The sequence below is a fragment of the Protopterus annectens genome, chromosome 2.part0, assembly GCF_019279795.1.
Source record: "Protopterus annectens isolate FY-2018-M chromosome 2.part0, PAN1.0, whole genome shotgun sequence".
NCBI classification, from domain to species: Eukaryota; Metazoa; Chordata; order Ceratodontiformes; family Protopteridae; genus Protopterus; species Protopterus annectens.
This window is the reverse complement of record NC_056728.1, coordinates 1810665403-1810687319: the sequence shown is the minus strand read 5'-3', so window position 1 is coordinate 1810687319 and position 21917 is coordinate 1810665403. Positions and strand designations below refer to the sequence as shown.

The 21917-nt window shown below is 36.7% G+C and overlaps 1 protein-coding gene across 1 annotated transcript in view; it reads left to right on the top strand.

Moving 5' to 3' along the window:
- Nucleotides 1-18121, top strand: part of LOC122793639 (rho guanine nucleotide exchange factor 19-like) — a 1093308-nt gene extending 1075187 nt beyond the window's left edge. Inside the window, exons 15-16 of the mRNA XM_044061848.1 lie at nt 9399-9503; nt 13929-18121. Of these exons, the coding sequence (XP_043917783.1) occupies nt 9399-9503; nt 13929-14086 (263 nt within the window). The 3' untranslated portion in view covers nt 14087-18121. The remainder of the gene's footprint in view (nt 1-9398; nt 9504-13928) is intronic.
- The last annotated feature ends 3796 nt before the right edge of the window (nt 18122-21917 follow it).

The following is a 21917-nucleotide window of genomic DNA, read 5'->3' as shown; positions in this document are numbered from 1 at the left end:
GTTGATGAGGAAATGTATGAATATTTTAGTGTTGAATACCCTTTGATACCACTGATTATTGGCGTGCCTAAAATACATAAGGATTCTATAGATCCACCTTTGTGACCTATAGTTTCAGGCAGTGGCTGGCTCACTGAGCCACTTTCCATTTTTGTTGAGCGCCATTTGAGACCTGTTGTCAGTACAGTTAATACTGTTTTAAGGGACACACAACATTTTCTCACAGATTTATATGAGTATAATTCATTGTATGATATATCTAATTGCTTGCTGGTTATGCTGGATGTTAACACACTCTTTACTGTGATTCACAATTTAGAGGGAGTTGATGTGGTTAGTGTTTTTACACAAACATAGTTCATATAGCCATGACAAGATTTTTCTGATATGTGCTCTTTTAGATCTTATTTTAGAGGACAATGTTTTCATGTTTGTTGAACAGGTGTATCTACAGAAGGGTGGCATAGCTATGGGCCCAGCATTTGCCAGTAGCTACACCAAGCTAGTGATGGCTAAGTGGAAAGAGGACTATGTCCATATACCTCATGTCTTTTCTAAACAACTGAGGTTTTTTAGACATTTTGTGGACGATATTTTTTTGGTATGGGAGGGCACTCTGTTAGATTTGGAGTGTTTTATCACGTATTTTGAATCAACCACAAGTTTTTTTAGATTTACCAAGAATGTTCATGTTCAGTGTATAGATTCTTTGGATGTGCACTTGGATAAAGGTGACAGAGGCATGTTAGAGACATCAATGTATAGAAAACCATGTAGAAGGAATACACTATTACTTCGCAATAGTATGTACCCAGGTTTTGTGTTTTATAGTATAACAAAGAGTCAAACACTTAGAATATTTATATTACATACACAGGAAGTACAGTTAAATGAAGCATTAGAAACATTTAAAGAAGAATTGAGGGTTAGAGGATATTGTGACAAGGATTTGGTACAAGTCACAAAAGATAGAACAGTAAAACCCTTTTTCTCTAAAACCAAACATAAGAGAAAGAAGAATAATATGTATAATAGACATGTTAGGCCTACTATAACTTTTACAAGTGATGTAGGGAAGATATGTGATACAGGTAGAGAGAATTGGTCTGTCCTTATTTCTGATGATACATGAGGTAGTGGGTGACGTACCTCAATTCTGTTTCAAGAATGCTAAGTCACTCAAACAACAATTATGTTATAATAAAGATAAAAACATGGACAGAAGATCACAGTTTTCTAAATATGACACTTTTCCCTGTAAGAGGAACAGCTTGCCCCTATATTTCTATTGTTAAGGTGTTTGGACATCCAACTTCAGAATATGTGTTTACCCCAAAGTTTTATTCAGATTGCCATAGTAGGCATATAGTCTGTCTTGCCCACTGTGTTTTATGTAGTAGTTTTTACGTGGGCAAGACTAGCAAGACTCTGAAAGAGAGGATGCTGGAGCATATAGGGTATATAAGAAATAAAGATATCACCAGTCCATTGTACAGGCACATCCAAACACATAAAGAACATTTTTTTGAGTTTTTAGTTTTACAAAATGTTGAAATAAGTAAGCGGGAAGGTGATGTGAATAATATTATTGAGGAATGTGAAACTAGATGGATTTTATTGTTGCAGGCACATAAACCTCCGGGTTTGAATGGTTATGTGCCTTGAAAGCCAATTTTGAAGGAAAGGAAGTTATGACATTTATTGGCTGTGTAATTGATTTAACTTGGTATACAAGTGGAGTTTTAAATGCTATTTGTCTGATGAAGTGCCTGTAAGGCTTGAAAGCGCTTACCTATATTAAATTATTTGTTTTTAACCTTAAGCCGTGTTTGGTCCTGGTTCTACAGTTTTCTGTAACAAAATACTCAGATGCATACAGTTATTGAGGAATATTAATTCATTTAAGGAAAACTTGGACATATGGATGGAAGAAGTGTCTGATGTTTCTTTTCTGGAGTCAGTGCTCATTGACGAACTCTAGGCCTGAACACTGTGGAATATGAAACATATGGTCAGCTTGTGGCACAGAGACTGGTCACCTGACCATGCTGCCAGTGATGTATGTTCAGGAACAAACTCATCAAAATAATAAGTTGAGCCATAGCAGAAAGATGAAGCAGCCAGTGGCTTGTTTTCACTCAGGGGGATTCTGATGTCTCTGCCTCAATCCAAACACATGGGTGGCTTGGGGTGGTCATTGATACAGGATCCCATTAATTCAGTATCGACCCTCATAAGTGATATGGATCATCCTGCCATGGCTGTATTATATCTATAGCAGTGGAAGGTCTAATAAGGATAAAGATCTCCCTTGTCAGCATGAGAGGGCCATAAAAACCTCACAACAGTAAAGGCTGTGTATGCATAGGTTGCACAGTAAAGGCTGTGTATGCATAGGTTGCACAGTAAAGGCTGTGTATGCATATGTTGTGGTAATGATCAAGAGGGACACTTGAAATGTATAATATCACATAAAATTGGGAGACCAAAAAACTGATGTAAGTGTCATTGCGGGTAGGCAGATTCACCTAAAAATAAATGAAAAAGAAAGAGAAACAAGCTTAAAATGCTGGACTGTTTCTTTACAAAAGTCAGGGAAATATCAAACACAACATTTTCATTGCATAGAAATTAAACAACATGACAAACAAATGAAATGAATACAAGCAGAAAAATAAAATGTTAAGTGACACAGCAAAGTGAATGGAAGACACTAATTTACTTCACATACTTATAAGACTCAGCATATGTTTCATATAACACATTGCCAACAGTAAGGCTAAATGTATAAATAGGCACCTGCTGAAATTCTAAGGTCCATAATATCATATCATAAGAATAATGAAATTGTAAGTACAGATGTGGGAGAATGTATAGTTAAATCTGAGCTTGTTGTCTCTGAGTATTTCCCACACAGTGTGTTATTAGGAAACTGGATGAGTTACAGATGTCAAAGATAGAAGGTGTAAGACTAGTCTCAACAGTCATATATTTGTACAGTCTGTAAGGCAGAGTTAGTCTGTGGACCATAATCACCTGGCCAACACCCATCCATCTCTAGAGCACCTCCTGCCTCCTGCAGAGTAAAATAAGTGAGGCCTGAGATTAATTTACAGGTACCCATCCAGTTGTCAAGTTTGCCTTAAACAAAGAAAGATATCCCACTGTTTTATATGTAATGGAAAATTATTCAGAGATAAAGAGGCACTGAATAATACATGTATCCCTCCAGCATGTCTTTTTTTGTGATTTGATGGGCATTCAAGTCTTTAATCCAAGAGTTTGTGAAGCCTTTTTTTTTGTGGAACTCAAGCAGGGTTGCGTTATCAACAGTATGAAGCATGCTTTAATGTATGTATCACCATGGCATTGAATGAAGTGTATGACCGGTTTCTAAAGAGAGGATGATGTGGGATTTAACTTTATTCCACAAAGATGTGATGAGGAGCACTCAGGAAACTGTTGTGCTGTAACCTAAACCACTATGTCAGAAGATGGGTGGAGACTAACAAAAGGTGACCTAGTTTGGGAATGCAGGTCATGGGTTTTAGTAACACTAAGGAAAGCTACAGAATAAAGGCCTTGTTAGAAGAATTTTGTAATGCTTGCTTATTTGTTTATTTCATATGTTAACTAGGATAGGCTAAAAGAACTAAAAGAGCCCATTTTCTATGGTATGGTGAGGAGAAAAGATCCACATGTAAAACATATAACAATGACTTATTGTTCAAAGACAATATAATTTAAATTGTGGAGAGGTAAACTTTTACAGAGAAAGAAGAGACTATATTGAAAATAATGTTTCCAATAATGTGTGTGTGTGTACATACATAGCTTAGTTGCTGGGCTGCCAGGAAAATTATGAAAGAAAGTCAGATTTATAGTGTTTGGAGTAACATGGTATGTAGATTATTTTGTCTCTGACCAATTTGCTGTGGTCCAGCTAGTTAACGCCTTTCATTTGAGCTCTTCAGACCTAATAGCCAAATAACTGCTAGTCATATAAGTTACCCAGAGATGAGTTAGGCCAGATCGACACCATTGCCTCCCAATGTAAGAGGGGAATCATTCTTAAAGCTTATAGCAAATGTGTACTACTGATTCATGACTGATTCGCCGAATGTCTATATGTCAACTCCAGAGCAGGGTTATAATCAGTGACATCCTGAGGACTTTACATCCCAGAGTCTCAGTCCAGAGCCCTCTAGTATCAACTTACCAACAATAACTGAAACTTAATTAAATGCCTTTGCATTTGCATACACATTCATGATATTTACTGTAAGAGGACATTGATAGCTCTCCATTTACAGCACTCTTTACCTATATTCACACTACGCTGTGCAAATCCGATACCAAGACGTAAGAGGTCCCTCTTTTTCTAAGACAACTAACATTATGTTATGACAGCTGATGGTCGGAGTCTCTCTCTTCAGAAGAGCACATGGCAACAGTCACATCAATGTTATAAGGATACCCTTCTCTAGAAAAATAAGACAGCAGCAACAACCATTGGCAAAAAAAACAAATTAAATCTTTTTACATTCAAAAGGCCTGATTCTACATAGAAAACAGCATTGCAGTTGCACAAGCCAAGGAAAATAAAAGGTTTAATATGGACAGACTTAAAAAAAATAGCTTCATTGGTAGATGTCATTTCCAGTTACAAATGTTTGAAGAATAAAATCCAGCAAATTTATAATCCATGCTTAAGTAGCATCCTCTGCCAATTAGGATTCCTAACATTTTACATATCTAATAAAATATTTACTTTTTCAAATCCAAGACATATCATTTGACAGCCCTCGTGTGAAAAAAGCATAGGCAGGAGGTTGCCATTGCTATCTGCAGGGCTCAAATAAATTAAGTTTGATAAGAGGATGGTAATGAACCCAGCCATATTCAGATTACCCAACAGATATGACAATTAAAGATGATCAGGACAACGGAAATAATATATAGAATATCAGTATTAATATTAATATTAACTAGATAACTTTAAAGACTAAAACAGAAAACCATACTAAATGATAGGTATTTTAGCCATTTCTTCACAGTACTACAGTGGAACCATTCCAGATGGTCTGGCAGTAGGAATGAATGTAACATTTTTAGAAAAGCAATGGCTTCATTGTTTGCACTAAAAAAGTATCAGCTGAGAAGAATCCTACCATGACAAGTATACTCAGTAAAAAGGAATGCATTGCCGCAATACAGGCATTCCAGATCAGAATAAAAATGGTGTGGTATCTGCAACAATAGATGTATAACTGCATATTAAAGTAGATAAATAGGTATATTCCTGAGAAATGTTTCTACGAATATGTGTGTGCACGCACTTGTGTATGTGTTTGTTTGTGTTTCATGATGAAAACTTTCAAGTATCTCAAAAAAAAAAAAAATAGGTGTGTTGCATGGTTAAAAAGAAAGCAAAATTTGTCAGTTTCAGAATAGAGAGCTATGGTCCAAGAGTACTGTAGGATCAAATATTTCTTATGGAGCATATAGTGGGAGTCCAAACATTCAAATCATTGTTTCGGATGAGCTTGCACCATGAAATTAGGAAGCTATAGGAATGTTACAGAGCAATTCATTTGTTTGCTTAAAGGCAGCAGTCAGTTATGTGAATTATTTTCCTTATCTAGTATGAGGGAAACAGAAGTATGCAGTTTGCTAAGTATCTTTAATTTTGCTCCTAGATAGTTTTTCTGTAAAATGAGCATTTGTGATAGGTGGCATGTCTACAGAAATTCATGGTGATTTGTACCTTGCAAATGACTAGCCACAGCGACAAAATGTATACCATAGTGGAGTAGGTGAAAATACAAAAAGAGCTATGCAGAATTATAATTGCTAGGAAAAAAAATGCACATTGCAGGTGTGGGAAAATGGTAAATGCTGTACCTTATGCAGTTAAAGCGATTCATACGGTATGCTGTAGAAATATGAATAAATAATAGAACAAACTTATCATGGAATATTTATTAGCGAATCCCTTTTAGGAAACCTGCCAAGTTAATAATGCTTTCAGCATGCTTGTCAATGCATTAGGACACTATATTCATGATAGCCAGGCAGCAGAATGAATAAGGTATTGAATCATTTAGGGTTAACAGGTCACTAGTGAAGCTAGGTTTAAAAAGAAAGGCAAATATTTCTGCAGTCCATGCCTGAAGAAGTATAAGAGCAGTTTGGACACTAGAGAGAAGTACTTGTAGTCGTCAGGAACAAGAGGAGGATTCTCAAAGTATGGCTAAAACCAGTTAGAAATATATGTATCTAAAGGCAAATGAGAATGACAGACCATGCTACAGGCTGTTACTGTTTCTTCATAGGTTCATAGGTTCATAGGTTCATACTAGGCTATCTGCCCGAGGGCATTTACAAGCCTAGCCCATAGTTTAGTTTTTACGCCACCCCTTTACCCCCTGGGGAACTATACCCATTATTTTGCTGTGCCTCTGTTGAGCTGTGACACTGAGGTAATCCCTGGGGTATATCTGACAAGCAAAAACTTCTTAGAAGTGATTCAATTAAAAATATGTCTGCAATGCACTGGGAAGCATTCAAATAAGAATATTCTAAGTAGTGACTGATACAAATAGTATTGTGTGTGTGGGCGTGCATATGCACCTACATTTTGCAAGGATGCACATACTTTGATTGCATTTTGAATTGTTACCTGTTTGCATGAATGATTTACTGTTGTTTAGATAATGTTTGTCAGAAAAAGAGACCATGAAAAATACATCACAGACCTACATGGAAATTCCTTCATCATGGCCTAGATCCACCATGCCTCGTCAGAGTGATTAGAAGATTTGTAATCATACAGTAACATAAGGAGACATCTCTATGGTATTATTTGAGAGTCTCTTGGGCAGCCTGTACAAAAATGCAGCAGTTGTTGTTCTCTTGAGTTGTGGGACCAGCACTGAGTGTGAGTTGCAGTCACATATTCACATGAATAGTTATTTCTAGCAATGTAGTTAAAAAAAAATAAACATCTAATTAGCTAGTATCAGCAGCTTGTCAGATTACTAGAGTGATGACAAACAAGGGAACCAAGTAGTCCTGCTTTGTCTTCAAAGGCTTACATTCCTGGTTCAGTAGTATCTTCCTCCAGCGAATTGATTTCTAATTATCTTCTCTCTGCTTCCAAAGCACAGAATGTAGACTGTTGCATAACTGTCTCCTTTCTTCAGCTTAGAGTCATTGTACTTGTGTCTGTGTGCGTTTATCTCTAAGGCAGCAAGCAAATGCCTCTTGATATCCCCTACCAGAGGACCATCAGAACAAAACATAATGTGTTGGCTAGTTTACCACAGTGGATTAATGCTATGAGCAGATAGCAAGCTTCATCCTGTAGCTCTGCATTTGATTCCCACACACTCTATTTGCCTGCTGTTGTGACTTTCTGCAACTCACTTAACCAGATGCTGTTCCTAGGCCTGCACTGAAAATAGACCTCAACCCAGATGGAGAACTTTCAGTCTTATGCCAGAGACTCTTAGGATGTTTTAAGTAGTTTGAGGAATTTTAAATGTATAAAAATACATTAAAGGCATTTTATTGGTAACGACAGAAGTTACACAATATATACATCTATTCTTATTATGGAGAAGTGGAAATGCTGAGGACTTTTTTGTCTTTGTGTTCAATGATTTCGAACAGAGAGTTGAATTTTGTTGTGAGTCTTTTAGAGCCTGTATTAGAAAATACTTTTTTGTATTCAATAAGTGGTGTTATCACCAAATTGCTAATTGGCTTTGGAAGCAGCCATGGCTCAAGTTTTTGCAACCTTGGTATAACACAATGGGAAGAAAACATTTTATATACAATGACTGAATTCAAACCGGTTTTGTTTTACACACATTTTAATGATGGCATTTTTTTGATAATGGGGCAGTCAGAAATCATTTGAAGAATATATGAAAAAAATCAATGCAGCTATTAAATTTATAAGGTTTACTTATCAGTTTGACATTAATGAAAATTCATATTAGATATCAAGATTTTGAAAGTGTAAAGTGTTGTTTTGATTCAGTTGTGTTCCATAAGGACACCTTTGTGAATTCTTATCAGCACTTCCAGAGCTGTCGTCTTCATATTAAAAAGAGTGTCATTAAAGGTCAGTTTGTGAGAAGAAGTAGTCACTACAGATATTTTTTTTGTGAGAGAGAAGTTGGTGCGTCTACATTTTTTTAAGCAAGGGGTTATCCAGAAAAGCTAGTTATATATATTATCAATATAGTCTCTAAACAGAGAAGTACTAGATACTTGCTTATATTAAAAAACATCATAAAAATAGTGTCTAATGCAGTTTCCAAAGATGAAACTAGGAATTTAGATTATGTGTTATCACAGTCAATAGACTCAGCAGCTATTGCTGGAATTGTTAGAGATAGTTGGAAAATTTTGTTGCATAATAGTGACCTTAGAAGTTTGGCAAGAGGAAAAAAGCAATATTCATTAATAAAAGAGGTACTGCCTTAAAATGTTAGAAATTTCTCAAAATGAGAAGGTTAACAGTATACATAACAACATACCCATGCATGAATTGTAAATAGTATAAACTGATTGTTTTTCAACAACATTTTTGAAGCCAATACAACAGATTGGATTGTCAGTGCCAGGTTTTTTTTCCTTTACAATATCAAAATGTACATTAGTTGGCCAAGTGTGACACCTGTTACTGTTTTTTATAGGCTAAACCACTAAGAGGTTTGCTGAAAGAATGCATGAGCACTTGAATGCTATTAAAAAAGTTGGTCAGTGCATTAGCTAAACATAGCCTTAATTGTGTTGATTAAACAAATGTATTTGTGTAATATAATAAGTTGAGTAATTTTGGAGGTGATGATTTGAATAACATTTTAGAAATGAATTACATTGGCAAATAGTTTTAAATGCTGGTTATTTTCCAGGGTTTAAGTGAGGTTATTTTTCAGGGTTAAATGAAGATTTTAGAATTGAGTGAATTGTCAGTTTAGATTTTGTGATTGGTAATTTGGTGAATCATGTGATATTATATAACTATTAAGTGCATATGTTCTATTTCTTTCTTATTTCTTATCAAGACTTTGAAGGCTAAAGATGAAAGTGCTAAAACATGAAGTAGAAACTGTTTTTGGTGTTTATTTTTATACATACAAATAATGTACTAGATTTGTACCTGACAGGGGTTCTTTGATGTGACAGCTTCAGAGCAGTGAATTGCATGGGAAGAATATGAGAGTAGTAATTCTTGTCCTAGCAAAAATATGAGACCGTCCATTTCTAAGTAAAGAACACACATTTAAAAGGCTTATTGATACATGTTTAACACTAGGCTGCCCAACATTATCTTGAAATAATATCAGTGCTCACTAAAAAGTTTTTGATCTTTTTTCCATTAGATGCTCCACAGGTTCAGTGTATAAAGGCTTACAAGGCTCAAGAACATGATGAGCTGACCCTTGAGAAAGCAGACATAATGGAAGTAAGGGCAAAGACATCTGATGGTGAGTAAGCTACTGTCATTCATTGCACATTGATATCCAGAACCATTTTTACATCCCATAGTCAGCACTTTAGTTTATCAAACTGTTGCACATCACACGTGCTAAAAGCAAGCCTTGTGAAAAAAAATCCTAAATGCCAAATTTATAAATTTACATGCTAACTTGGATTGTTAGACCATAAATGAATCATGTACATCAGTAATATTAATTGGAAAATAACCCATCCTTCTCAAAAGTCCAGATTTTGCAGAATATCCAGATTTTTGCCTCATATTTTTAGTCTAATCCTTATAAAATAGGATTGACATCACTAAATAATGATAGACATTTTGGATTTTGACTTCATACCTTTCAAAAAATGCAAACTAATACAAAGCCTATTATTCTAACAACTTTCTATGCACATAAGAACGATAATTAAAATGTGTTCTTGATTTTACACACTGAAAAGATGCCTCTAAATTTATTAGCTAAGGGTATTAGCTACTTCCTTGCATGACAGAGGATTTGGTCAAAGAACTAAGACCAGGACAAAACAATAGTACTTAAGAGGGCAGCATTTTTCGGAGTTCTTATCAAATGGACTCGGGCTGTCTGGGATAGTCATACTGCAGCTCTCTACAGTATAAAATGTTAGCTTACCTAGTAAAGATTCCTGCTTAATTATGTATATTTTTTATGGTGAACCAGCAATTCAGTGGCTTTCCAAAATTGCTGTCCTTAGTCGCTGTTTTTCTGACAGCCATGATATCAGCAGATGTCCAGAGACAGCTAAAACCTTTAATCCAATAAATCATGAAGGGGAGGAGAAAACTCTGTAGCTCAGTAAGGATGGGATTTTAATGTAATAACAAGAAGCATAACTAAGATTCCAGCATATTCCATATAGTTCATCTAAAACGACACAGATTTGTTGCACAAGGGGAAGAATGGTAAATAGTCACAGTAGAGCTCTCTTTTGATGGCCAGAATAAGAGAAGTGCTCAGTGGTCATAGGCACAGTAGAGAAGAATAACAATGTTTCTCACTGGTCTTGGACATTAGTGCTTGTAATATTAGAGTACCATTTCAGTCATTTTCTCAGCGGAGCTTGGATCTAGTGGAAGAAAAATGAAGCTAGGTTATCTCAAGAAAATTGCAGGACTGGACTAAAGATGAATTCAGAGGACAAACCATTAGAATGGTGTTATGATTTTCAATTAATTAGCAAATGATGCAGTTTGGTCATTTGAACAGTTTAGAAAAGAAATAAGATGTAGGTAAAATAAATGCAAAAGTTTGGTTCAACTAACCTGTGTAACTTAATGAACTAACCAAAAAAGTCATTGGAAAGGTGGGAGAAGTAATGCAAAAAAATGCAACCTTGAAAGTTTTTGTCACTAAGAAAAACACTTCTCCTCCAAATCTTAGACCTGTATCACTCCTCAGAATATGACAGTTCTTTAGCATAAACTGGGGGAGACATTTGCCTGGTTTAAGCCAACTTTGTGACATCGCCATGGCATCGGGGCTCTTGACTGCAAATCTGGAGTTCAGTTTATCTAGTTTGACATTAATAGTATCCCTATTAATATGGGTTATCTTTGCAGGAGTGACAAAGGTGTGTCCCAGTGCTATGAGAATGACCAGAGTGTTAACCATGGTTAAACTTAATACCGCCAGCTCTTATCAGTCACAGGGTTATGGAAACAAAACAACAGCTTATTGCAAAAGAACTTCCTAGGTAGTTGATATCCATACCCCAAATGCTGTGGTGTTTTTTTTTTTTCAATGGGCATGGTAAGAAATTTTGTGAATTAATACAGCATTTGTGCATACCCAAAATTTAAGAAAATCTGAGGTCCAGAGATTTTGCAAGACTGGATATAATATGATACAGAATAGACAACTTGAAATATGCTGGCAGATTAAAAGTATCAGCAAGAGACAGGATCCTCATTACAGCCCCGATAAACAGAATGAGTCTGGTATCCAGTGATATGATATACAGAATCAAGGAGAACAAAATAACCCATCTTTGGTCACATTAGCAAAATGTCATCATTTTGACATATCACTGACCTGCGGCAAAATAGTGTAATATACCATTTCACAAAGTGGGGTGAGTCACATTAGATCCAAATGACTTTAGACATATCAGCCTGATCAGTATTTAAAGTAAAAATTGTGTACAGAGTTATATTGGAGCTTATCAAAACTGGCAAAGAAGACCTATTTCTGTTAGATGTGCAATGCCTGGGGTTTGTAAAGGGAAGATTTTGCCTTTGGAATCTTTTGGCATTTTTTTGAAGTAGTAACAGCACCACCTGACAAAGGGCTGACCATTCCTGATATTTAAACACTGCTATGGCATCTGACACTTTTCCATATAAGGAAATAATTGAAAAGTTACTAGCATTCAATGTCAGTCCCCACAGAATTTAATGGGTAAAACGAGAGGCAGCTGATGGTACTGGGCTGCTTATTTTTTAATTTATTTATTTGACATTTTTTAAACAGGTTGGTCCAACTGAGCCATCAGCGCATTTTTAGTGGAGACCCGAGGAGAATAGCTCCAGAGTTGTACAGACCAAAAGTAATATATACACAAAAAACATGAGTACAGAAAAAACATGAAAACTTGCTGTGATTAATACAATTGGAAAAAGAGAATTTGTTATAATTATTTTTATTTGTTTTAAGTAAGTGTCCCATTTTTTAGGATTTGGGACTCATGCAGCAGTGCATTGTGTATGTTTGGAGTTCCAGTATCTGACACTGGGTAGCTGTGTTCTCAATGGCTAGCCACAGCAGGTTATTGCAATGCCTGAGGCAACCAGATGCAGACTAAAGGCATTGAAAGAAGTGAAATTGTAAGGGATGGAGCAGAAGGAGACTTAAATTTCTGCTGAGGTGTGGTGATCCATGAGATGGCTGACATTAGGGTTGATGGAATTTACCATTGTATGCAGGATGTTACAGCTATGCTTGCCTCACATAAAAACTCAATGAAAATACAAAAGTAAATTCATCTTCTCAACAAAGCATCATTGCCTTTCCTCTTTTTCCATTCCACACTTTACTAATCCCCTCTTCATATAAATGTCCTCACTTGTTTCTTCAAAGTACTCCAATAGTATAATTATATATTCTAGACACAACAGTCTACTGTTGTTATAACCCACTATGAAAGACACTCAGACTAGAGGTGCTCATTTGTTTTTTGTATTTTGATCTACCAATCATTAATCTAGAGGGCCTTACATAATAGTACCTCTCCAAACAGTTCCCCTTAAAGTCCTTCCTTCATAGTCCTCATATCTGACATAAAAGCATACATTTTGTATGATTTTATCTCTATGCCTGCCAGCCATCAGACTTCCCCCAATTAGGTTTGAGCCCAATCCTTCCCTGTACTAGCTGCCTTTGGAATGGGGGTGAGAGTTTTGGATGGGCTGTCACCCAGGCAAGCATGAGGGTGGTTTGTGCACTTGTCAATATCTCAGCAATGAGGACATCTAGTAGAGGTCCTAACCTTCCCATTGCGATGGGGTGGGGTTATGAAAACATCACTGCAGACACTTCCTTGCTTCCACAGCTTGATGGCTACATGTCAACCTTAGGACTGCCTGCATCAACACCCCCTACTCAGAGTGATTATGGCATTGGATAGCCCCAGTCTTGCCTCCATCATGATAGGCTTGCCCATACCAGCTCCAACAGACACCTCATCTGCTTATCATATCTGAGTCACAGTCCTGGCTTTGTTCCTCTATGCCAGTGGAACTGGCTATACACCTTCCTTCCTTATGTCCATTCTTTGCAATTTTCTGCTTATATCCACAAACCCAACAATTCAAATTAATTTTTGGTTATCCCTCATTCCTTACTCAGTAACTTTAACATAAGTACTTGCAACTATGTTGCCATGGCATAATTTTCCAACTTTGAAATTCTCAACTCCATATTTTAGTACTTTTCTATATTATAACAATTCCTTTGCTTTCAGATGTTTCTACATTTAAAGAACAAAGACAAGAAGTAGCTCATTTTTTGTCTTGATGTTATATGCAACATAAATCTCTCTGCAACCTGACACAGTTATGAATGTTTACATTGTTTTTGTTTTATCTTTAAAAGTAGCATGATGTAGGCAAATATAGTGACATGAGTGTGCTTACTGGCTAAATCTTTTTTTTCTTACAATGTAACCCTTGTCCCAGGAAGATAAGATTACTGTGGCCTACCTTTTCTTGCAAACTTTTCTTTATGCACTTGGAATGGCAGTTCTCAGAATTATTGCTTATTTTCAGAATCTTTATTCACAGAGAAAACCATGTGCTCACATTTAAGGAGCTCTGTTGAGGGTAAATATCCACTGTTCATTAAAGTGAAACATTTTCTTAAACTCTGATTAAACTGATCACTTTCCAATAATTTTTGCAGGTTGGATTGAGGGTATTCGATTATCAGATGGAGAGAGTGGCTGGTTCCCTAAGCAAAATGTGGAAGAAATTGTGAGTCGTAATGCCCGGCTACGCAACTTACGTGAAAATAACCGTATCAAATGTGCTACCCAGAAGTTGGAAGAAGAGCATCTTTGAATCCAAGAAAACACTTTCTTGTTTCAAACGTGAAGAATGAGTGTTGCATACTTGGCTGTGCTGACATATTGCATCCTGTGTCAAAAGTCTGCATTGCGGCCATCAAGATGCCAGTATAATGTCAGCTGACTTTTCAACTGCAGCATTTCAAAGGGGCCATATCAAGTGATCATTTGTAAAACAAGGCAATGTTTTGGTATGAAAGGGATGTAAAGCACAATACAAGTTGAAGGCCCACACTGGAGATGCATTTGTTGTATGAGGCTGAGTACCTCAGCGTAACTGCTAACAATGGTTATTAAACAAGAAACAATCATTATTTATCAATAAAAAGTCACTGAAAACAGCTTCATGAATCAGGAGGGAAGTGACCATATTTCTTTTATCCAAATCAGTTCTAGCATTGGATACAGCTCCAATGAGTCAGAAAAGCCAATCAGTTACCATTTGGGAGCATCAAGCATCTTTCCTTATTACACATGACATTCAGCTCAAAACTCTTGGCAGAATCACCAGGCAGTTAGCTAGTTTAAAGATCCATTTCTCATGCAAATCATGAAAAGCCATTACAAAGGATGGTACTTCAGCAGCTTTGCCATGTGTTCTCACCTGGGTAGCCGTTGGTCCTAGCCCTCAATTCACCATGGTAGAGATGTGGGGAGTGGACACAGAATGAGCAAACAGTATTCGCCATGAGGCTGCATAGTTAATCGTGGATTTGATTTGCAGGATGCTACTGAAATGTTATTTTCTGGATGTCGGCTTTTGTAAACTATTCCAGCCTTGGGGAAGAGTTGTACTGTTTTGCATGACATAAATAAGTTTTATATTAATGGTTAGCAGATACAACCTAACCTATTCTCACTACTGTATTTCAGAGTTGAATGTAATACTCACACACGTAAAACTTATGTTTAAATAACTTATTAAGCATTATGTATTTATTCATTTTTATATGTTCTGCCCTGCAAAACAAGGCAGAGTGGATATTATTTTTGGCCAGAAGAGGCAGGTTTTAAAACTAAAGTTTAGTCAGAATGCTACCAGTATCTGAATAGAATATATTCTGATATGTTTGATTATATAAACTTAATTATTTCTCTACCATAAGAAAATAATGACCCGTTTTAAATTATTTAGAACAGTAAAATTTACAAGCACAGAAAATATGGGAATACTAGAACTGCGTCTTGTGGTTGCCCCAGTCATACTTGAGAAATAATATATGTAACATATGGTATGCCGCAAGAACAGAAACGTGCAGCATAAAGCATAAACAAAGTGCATTATTCACAGACATTTGAAGTGCTCTGTGAAGACCATAGCTAAGAACACGACCCTTTATTCTTCTTCTCTTGTGCTCTTATTGATTTGAAAAGGGATCTGGACTGTTATGTATTCCATAAGTTCAGTCACTAATGCTGTTGTATTCATACAGCTGGGGTAAGTAACCCATTTGCTTTTCTGATGTCCTGGAGATGATGCTTAGGTGTTCCTTTTGAGTGAAATGATTATTCTCTGACATAGAAGTTGTAATATATGTCAGCAGTGTATTATCTCACTGAATTACCTCAGCTTTACATTCTTTCTTTAAGGACTCACTGGCAGTGCTAGACGGGGTCTCCTACAGATAATGTTGCCATTGGTCAGTGGTGTGACAAATAGGAGAAGCAGAGGTCACCAAATCTGAGAAGGAGGGTCTAGCCTTTGGATGTGCAACAGCAGTATAGAGAGAACATTGAGAGACCACTAAGAAGGTAGCCCACGAATTAAGTATTCCCAGACAAATTAAATTGATTGACACTGTCTCCTCCTATTTTTAGAGCTAGTTACAGTCCCAAAATGTAATGAAGAATTTGTCACTAAATGTGTTGATACCTTTGTACCTTCAGTAGATTATTTTGCACATATAATTGGCTGCAGCCCTTTCTTAGGCATTAGAGTGATACTCTCTATGAAAGGACTGGTCTTGTTTTCAAAATTGAACAGAAGCATTACATTTACTCAAAAGTTTACCATTCTTCTTAACAAATAATTTGTTACTTCTTGTAGCTGTGAAAGATTCCAAATGTGAAATAATATGCCAGCTCCATCATATAACATGAATGGCAGGCTATTAAACTACCTCTTCAAGACCAAATAAGCACCAAAAAGAGACATTATGAGGCATGCACATGTAGTATCTGCTACTGAATCATGTATTCTACTTAATGTGTACATTCATATATAACACAGTAAAAGCCTAAGGGAGTTTCTTTTACAGCTGTACACATGCACAAAATCTGCCCATTAATAAACTTGCTTTATTTACTATAAAATAAACATTATACATTTAGCACAATAGGTCCCATGTGCACTATATCAGAATCTGAACTTTCAGATCTGTTTTTACATATTCAGTACAGACCGTATTTGTGTAATGTCTGCTGTGTGTGATACAGGTATTCACCTGACTGTGCCCTAGAAGGCCCAACCTTACCATTGAGACAAAAAGTGAAAGATCCAGCCAGTGAGAGATGGGATTTAATTATTCATGCTTGCTCACCCCTCCCAAGGGGAGGGAATTGGCATCATCCTGTCACAGACATACCGGTTTGGCTAAAACTCATAAGGTGCAGGTCTTATACTAGAGATATCTGGAGTGAGTAAGGAAGCCAAAGAGTACACGACTCCAGGTGTCTACAGTGTACGGTGAAGCATACACTTTCACAAGTCTATATTAGGGGGCATTGAATTGCTCTGTCCTTCTTTCATGGAGTTATGTTAGGACAATATAAAACAATCTTCCAGCTCCACAAGACTGACTGCCATGATCTATTCTTTTGGTGTCCTTGGACACTAGGACTCATAGAAACAAGAGTTAATGGAAGCCAAAGGGTCATCACAGCGGTTGGAGCCAAGGTATTTAAAATAAACATCTTGATGTTTAGAGCAGTTTTCTTCCTGGTAATAATCTGTCTAAAGTAGAACCATTCAAATCTTCAGAGGATGTTAGCATACCGCATTATGGTTACACTATGATTTATTAACCAATCAGAATGACCATTCTGACTTGCTGTAAGTTGTGTCAACAATAATCATTTAACAAACATTTCTATTTGCCAGTGCCAGGTAATACCAAAAATGTGTGAAGACCACGGCAAATATTATACCTAGGTCCAAAGGTAAGTACTAGGCAATCAATCTGCAGACTATTTCAAATCTAGCCAAAAAAACTATTCAGAATTTCCCTCTAGCCTCAAGGAGGGCAAGACAAGATAGACTGGGACAGAAATTGAGGCTGCCCATCCAGTTTTCTAGGTTTACCATAAAGGTGGCAAGGGTGCTTCTCTGCTTGGCATGTAGTGGAAGTTTGTTCCAGGAGTGAGGAATATTTTGGGATTTGAACCTATCGTACCAATGTGTCTTATTTATCTGCTGCAGAAGGACTAGTTCCTTTAACCAAGTATTTGAAGTACCATTAGTTCCAGGAAGGAATATAACAATAAATATGGTTGGATCTTTCATGGCATGAAAGGCTAGCTATAGCTCTCCATGGAGGAGTTTATAAGAGACTGAGTACAGAGAAAAAGCAGCCAGTCTCTACTGATTACTAAGAGGCCACAGATCTTTTTTATGAATCTCTGAGGTCTCAGGTTGTGTGATGTGTTTAGATAAATACATACCAAGAGGTACATTATACTCATTAATCTATCTGATAAGATATGAGTAAAGAGGAATTAAGACTTCTCTGGATCAAGTGGCGATGCCTTTGGAAATTAGATGGGCTAGATAAAAGGCTTTCCAAACTACTGTGGAGACATAATGGCCAAATGGTAAGGAATTATCAACAAGAGTACCCGGATCCCTTACAACAGTGTCTGACCGAAGAGGTACATCTCCTATATGGTAAGCAAATTTACCAAAATGAGCTATCCTACATTTTTTTACACTTAATTTGAGACCATTGTCCTTGCACCAGTTTTTAACATGGTCTAAGCCTGGTTGGAGCAATTGTGAGTCAGTTGAAGATCGAATAACACCCAATTTATAGTCATCTGCAATTATAGTTAACCATAAGTCAGAAGAGCCAGCCTGAAGGTCTAAGAAATGTATGCAAAATAGGAGAGGGCCCAAAACATTGCCCTGTGTTACACCCCTGGTAACTGCTTTGCTTTCAGAAGGGGCACCTGCTACTCTAACCACATAGGTCCTATCAGACAACCAGTTAGCTATCCATCTCAGTATGCAAGGATTTATATTCAGATTTACCTGAGAAAAGAGTTAATAAATATCTAACACTGCATTTTGTAGGCGATTAAATGGCTATTAAATAGTTGGCATATAACATGTGATAATATATTATAACCCTATATGGTTTTAGGTACTAGAGATGCTTTAGGAATTCTCACATTATACTGCAAATGATAAATGTTACAGTTTCATCTTATCTTAGTATTAACAAATTATTTTGAATTATATGATACTTCAGGTAATGTACCAGAAAAAAAAAAACTACATTAAATTATTGCGTACAAACAGAAATGTCTAGGCCAGCTCTAGTAACAAACTGCATGTAGAAAAATACAAACCAAAGGATCACATACTGGCATTACCTGCTTTACATTCAACACAGTTAATAAGTGGACTGGTAGGAAATATGTAACCTTCCTATTATGGTCTGTGGGTGTCACCCACTTTCAGAAGTCTGCTTTCAGGATAGCACAACTGCATGTGTGGTTAGGTAACCAAAAAAAAATATGCCTATCAGAGCAGGATGTGATGCATGCAAATAGCAATATGCAGGCTGTTTATTAACATGTGGTATATCTAACTCAAAAGTTATTTGATAATGCTAGCTAATGCAAATATAGCAGAGGATGTTTCATGAAAATATACATTAAACCATTTATGATGTACACAGTAGCATATTATCACAGAATAAGGAAGTACACTATTTCGAAATTCATTAACTAGAAGTGGTAGTTTCCAGAACAGAATATGAGAAATTTGCCACAGTGGCTAGAGTTATTGCCTCACAGCAAGAGATTCTCCAGTTCGATTCTCAGCCTGGGTGCCTTCTGTGTGGCGTCTGCATGTCCTCCCGCATATGTTTCCTGCAGGAGTTCTGGTTTCCTCCCACATTAAGAAGTCATGCAGTAGGTAGAGAGGGTACTCTAAATTGTAACCGCAAAAAAGATCCTCCTGCCCAAAAGGCAATTGCACGGCTCCACGAAATCAGATGCATAAAAAAAACACAATGAGCCAGCAAACCATGAAACTGAACTAATTTAATAGTTAGTGCAGCATAAAAAACAAATACCCAGACTGGTTTGGGCTGGTAAAAGACACAGCCTTCATCAGTGTGAAAATAAAATCAATGCAATACTGTTTTATATAACTACAAGTCAATTAAACACAAACACCCATTGGTTGTTTAAAATCACTCATTCAATCCAGGTGGAAATAGTCCACCTAGCTTAACAATCCATTTTTTTTCCTTGGAGTCTAAAATGTTGTGCCAACCTGTTTTGTTTAATTTATTCCCCTTAACTAAATCAATAATCACAAATGTAAGCTTGGCTGATTTATGTGCCATACAATGCTTATATAATGCATTACTGGATTTTTTGTTTTTAATGTTGCTTATGTTTTGAAATTCTCAACCTAAGCGGACGGGATGTTTGACCAATATAAAAAGATCCACATGTACATGTGTCTAAGTATATTAGCCAGTCGCTGCTGCAATTGGCAAAAAATTGGATATCATACACAATACCACAAATTTTGCTCGTGAACTGTTTGGACTTGGATATTTTGTCACAGTGTGTGCAGTGACCACATGGAAAACATCCGATAAGTGGTTCACCTGTAATGGTAGTTTGTATCTCCTGAGACCAACCTCTATCATGGGAATATTTGTAATGACTAAAAAAGGATGCCAATTTTTTTCCTTTACGAAAAGAAAACAAACACCTAAAGAAAACAAACACCTATCTGGCAACAAATTAGATAAATCCTGATCACATTGCAATATATTCCAATGTCTGTGTATACTATCACTAAGTGCATCAGAATTCCTTGCATATGTGGTAACAAATCTGATAGGTTGCGGGTTCCGTTCTTCACGTTTTGTATGTCAATAAATAATCCCTCTTCAGGGTGTTTGCCCAGTTGCTGGCCTGCACAACATGTCCCATATGATATCCCCTAGATTTAAATCAGTATGTCAAATCCTGTCTATATTCTTGAAAAGTAGGTTCATGAGAACAAATCCACCTCATCCTAATATATTGGGATTTAGAGATGTTTTTATCTATACGAGGAGGATGAAAGCTGGATGCATGAAGGACACTATTAAATTGTGGATATTTTCTGAAAACCTGCATACTTAAGGTGTTATCTGCTAGTCTATTGATTTGAACATCAAGAAAAGTAAGTGTCTGCATGATAACTAACTGTAAAATGCAGGCCCCATTTGTTCTCATTCAAAAAAGATATAACCTCCATCAAATAATCCACATCAGTCCTCCACACCATCCAGCAATCATCCAAATAACATCTCTAAATGTCAATCTCATCCAGGAACAGGTTATGGCTGTTGTCATAGATGATTTGCTCCTCAATAAAGGCCATAAATAAATCAGCATAAATGGGGGCAAAGGATGTCCCCATGGCTGTGCCCTTAGTTTGCCAATAGCATGTATCCTGGTAAAAAAGACGTTATTAGTTAGGACATATTCCGTCAGGCCTATGAGGAAAGTATTAAAACCAGGCTGGTATAAATCAGCCACATGCAGCCAATACCCAATGGCTTCCAGCCCAGCCCAATGAGGGATGCTAGTATAAAAAGCACTAACATCGAGTGTGCACATAAGCCACCCGGATTCCAACTGAATTTCTGAAATGATTGTAAGGACCTCTGTGGTGTCTTGTAAACGAGAACGTACCCAACGTAACAAAGGTTTTAAATATTTCATAAGAAAAATTGACAAAGGTTTAGTAATATATCCTTTACCTGACACAATTGGTTTACCAGGTGGATGAACAGGATCTTTATGTATATTTGGTAAGAAATAAATGTACTGATTAGCAGAATCATGAATCATAAGTTGCTGCATAACCCTATCAGTAATAATACCTTCCTCCCTAGCTGATAGCAGAAAATCATCTATCTGCTTCTTGAATCTAAAGGTGGGGTTAATGGGCATTTCTGAGTAATAACATCTATTTTGAAGTTGTCTTTTGGCCTCCATGTCATATTGTGACCAATTCATTACTACCACTGCCCCATCTTTATCAGCAGATATGATGACAATTTCCTTATTGTTCTGTAATTCCATAAGAGCATCTTTTTCAGTCCTAGACCGATTATTAGTTTTGAAAAAAGTATCAGAGCTTCGATAGTGTAGATCTTTGAGGACACTGCTCTGAAACTGATGCACTATAGGATGTATAAGGGGAAGACAGTACTCTAAATTGGTCACAGTTGTGGTGTGCATGTGAGTGTGTGGTATGGAAGAACAACTGTGGCAGGGCTAGCTAACTGGCAGTGTGAACTGTGGCTCTAAACAATTGTCACTGTTGAAGTGACACCTCAACCCCATGTGCAAAAAATGGAAAAGGTATTGTGGCTGGATTTTAAGAAGCAAGATGAAAATATATCAGCTATAAACAGAATCTCCAAAAAAATGCACCAATGTTCCACCTCTGGATTTTACTTTCTTATCAGTAACAAAATTTACTTCTTCTGGTCTTGTAGGTGAATTATACAAGATGGTAACTATATCCTGAAACATTCTGTTAATGAACATCTGTTTTCAAAGAAACAGGAATGGTTTACCTCTGCAGA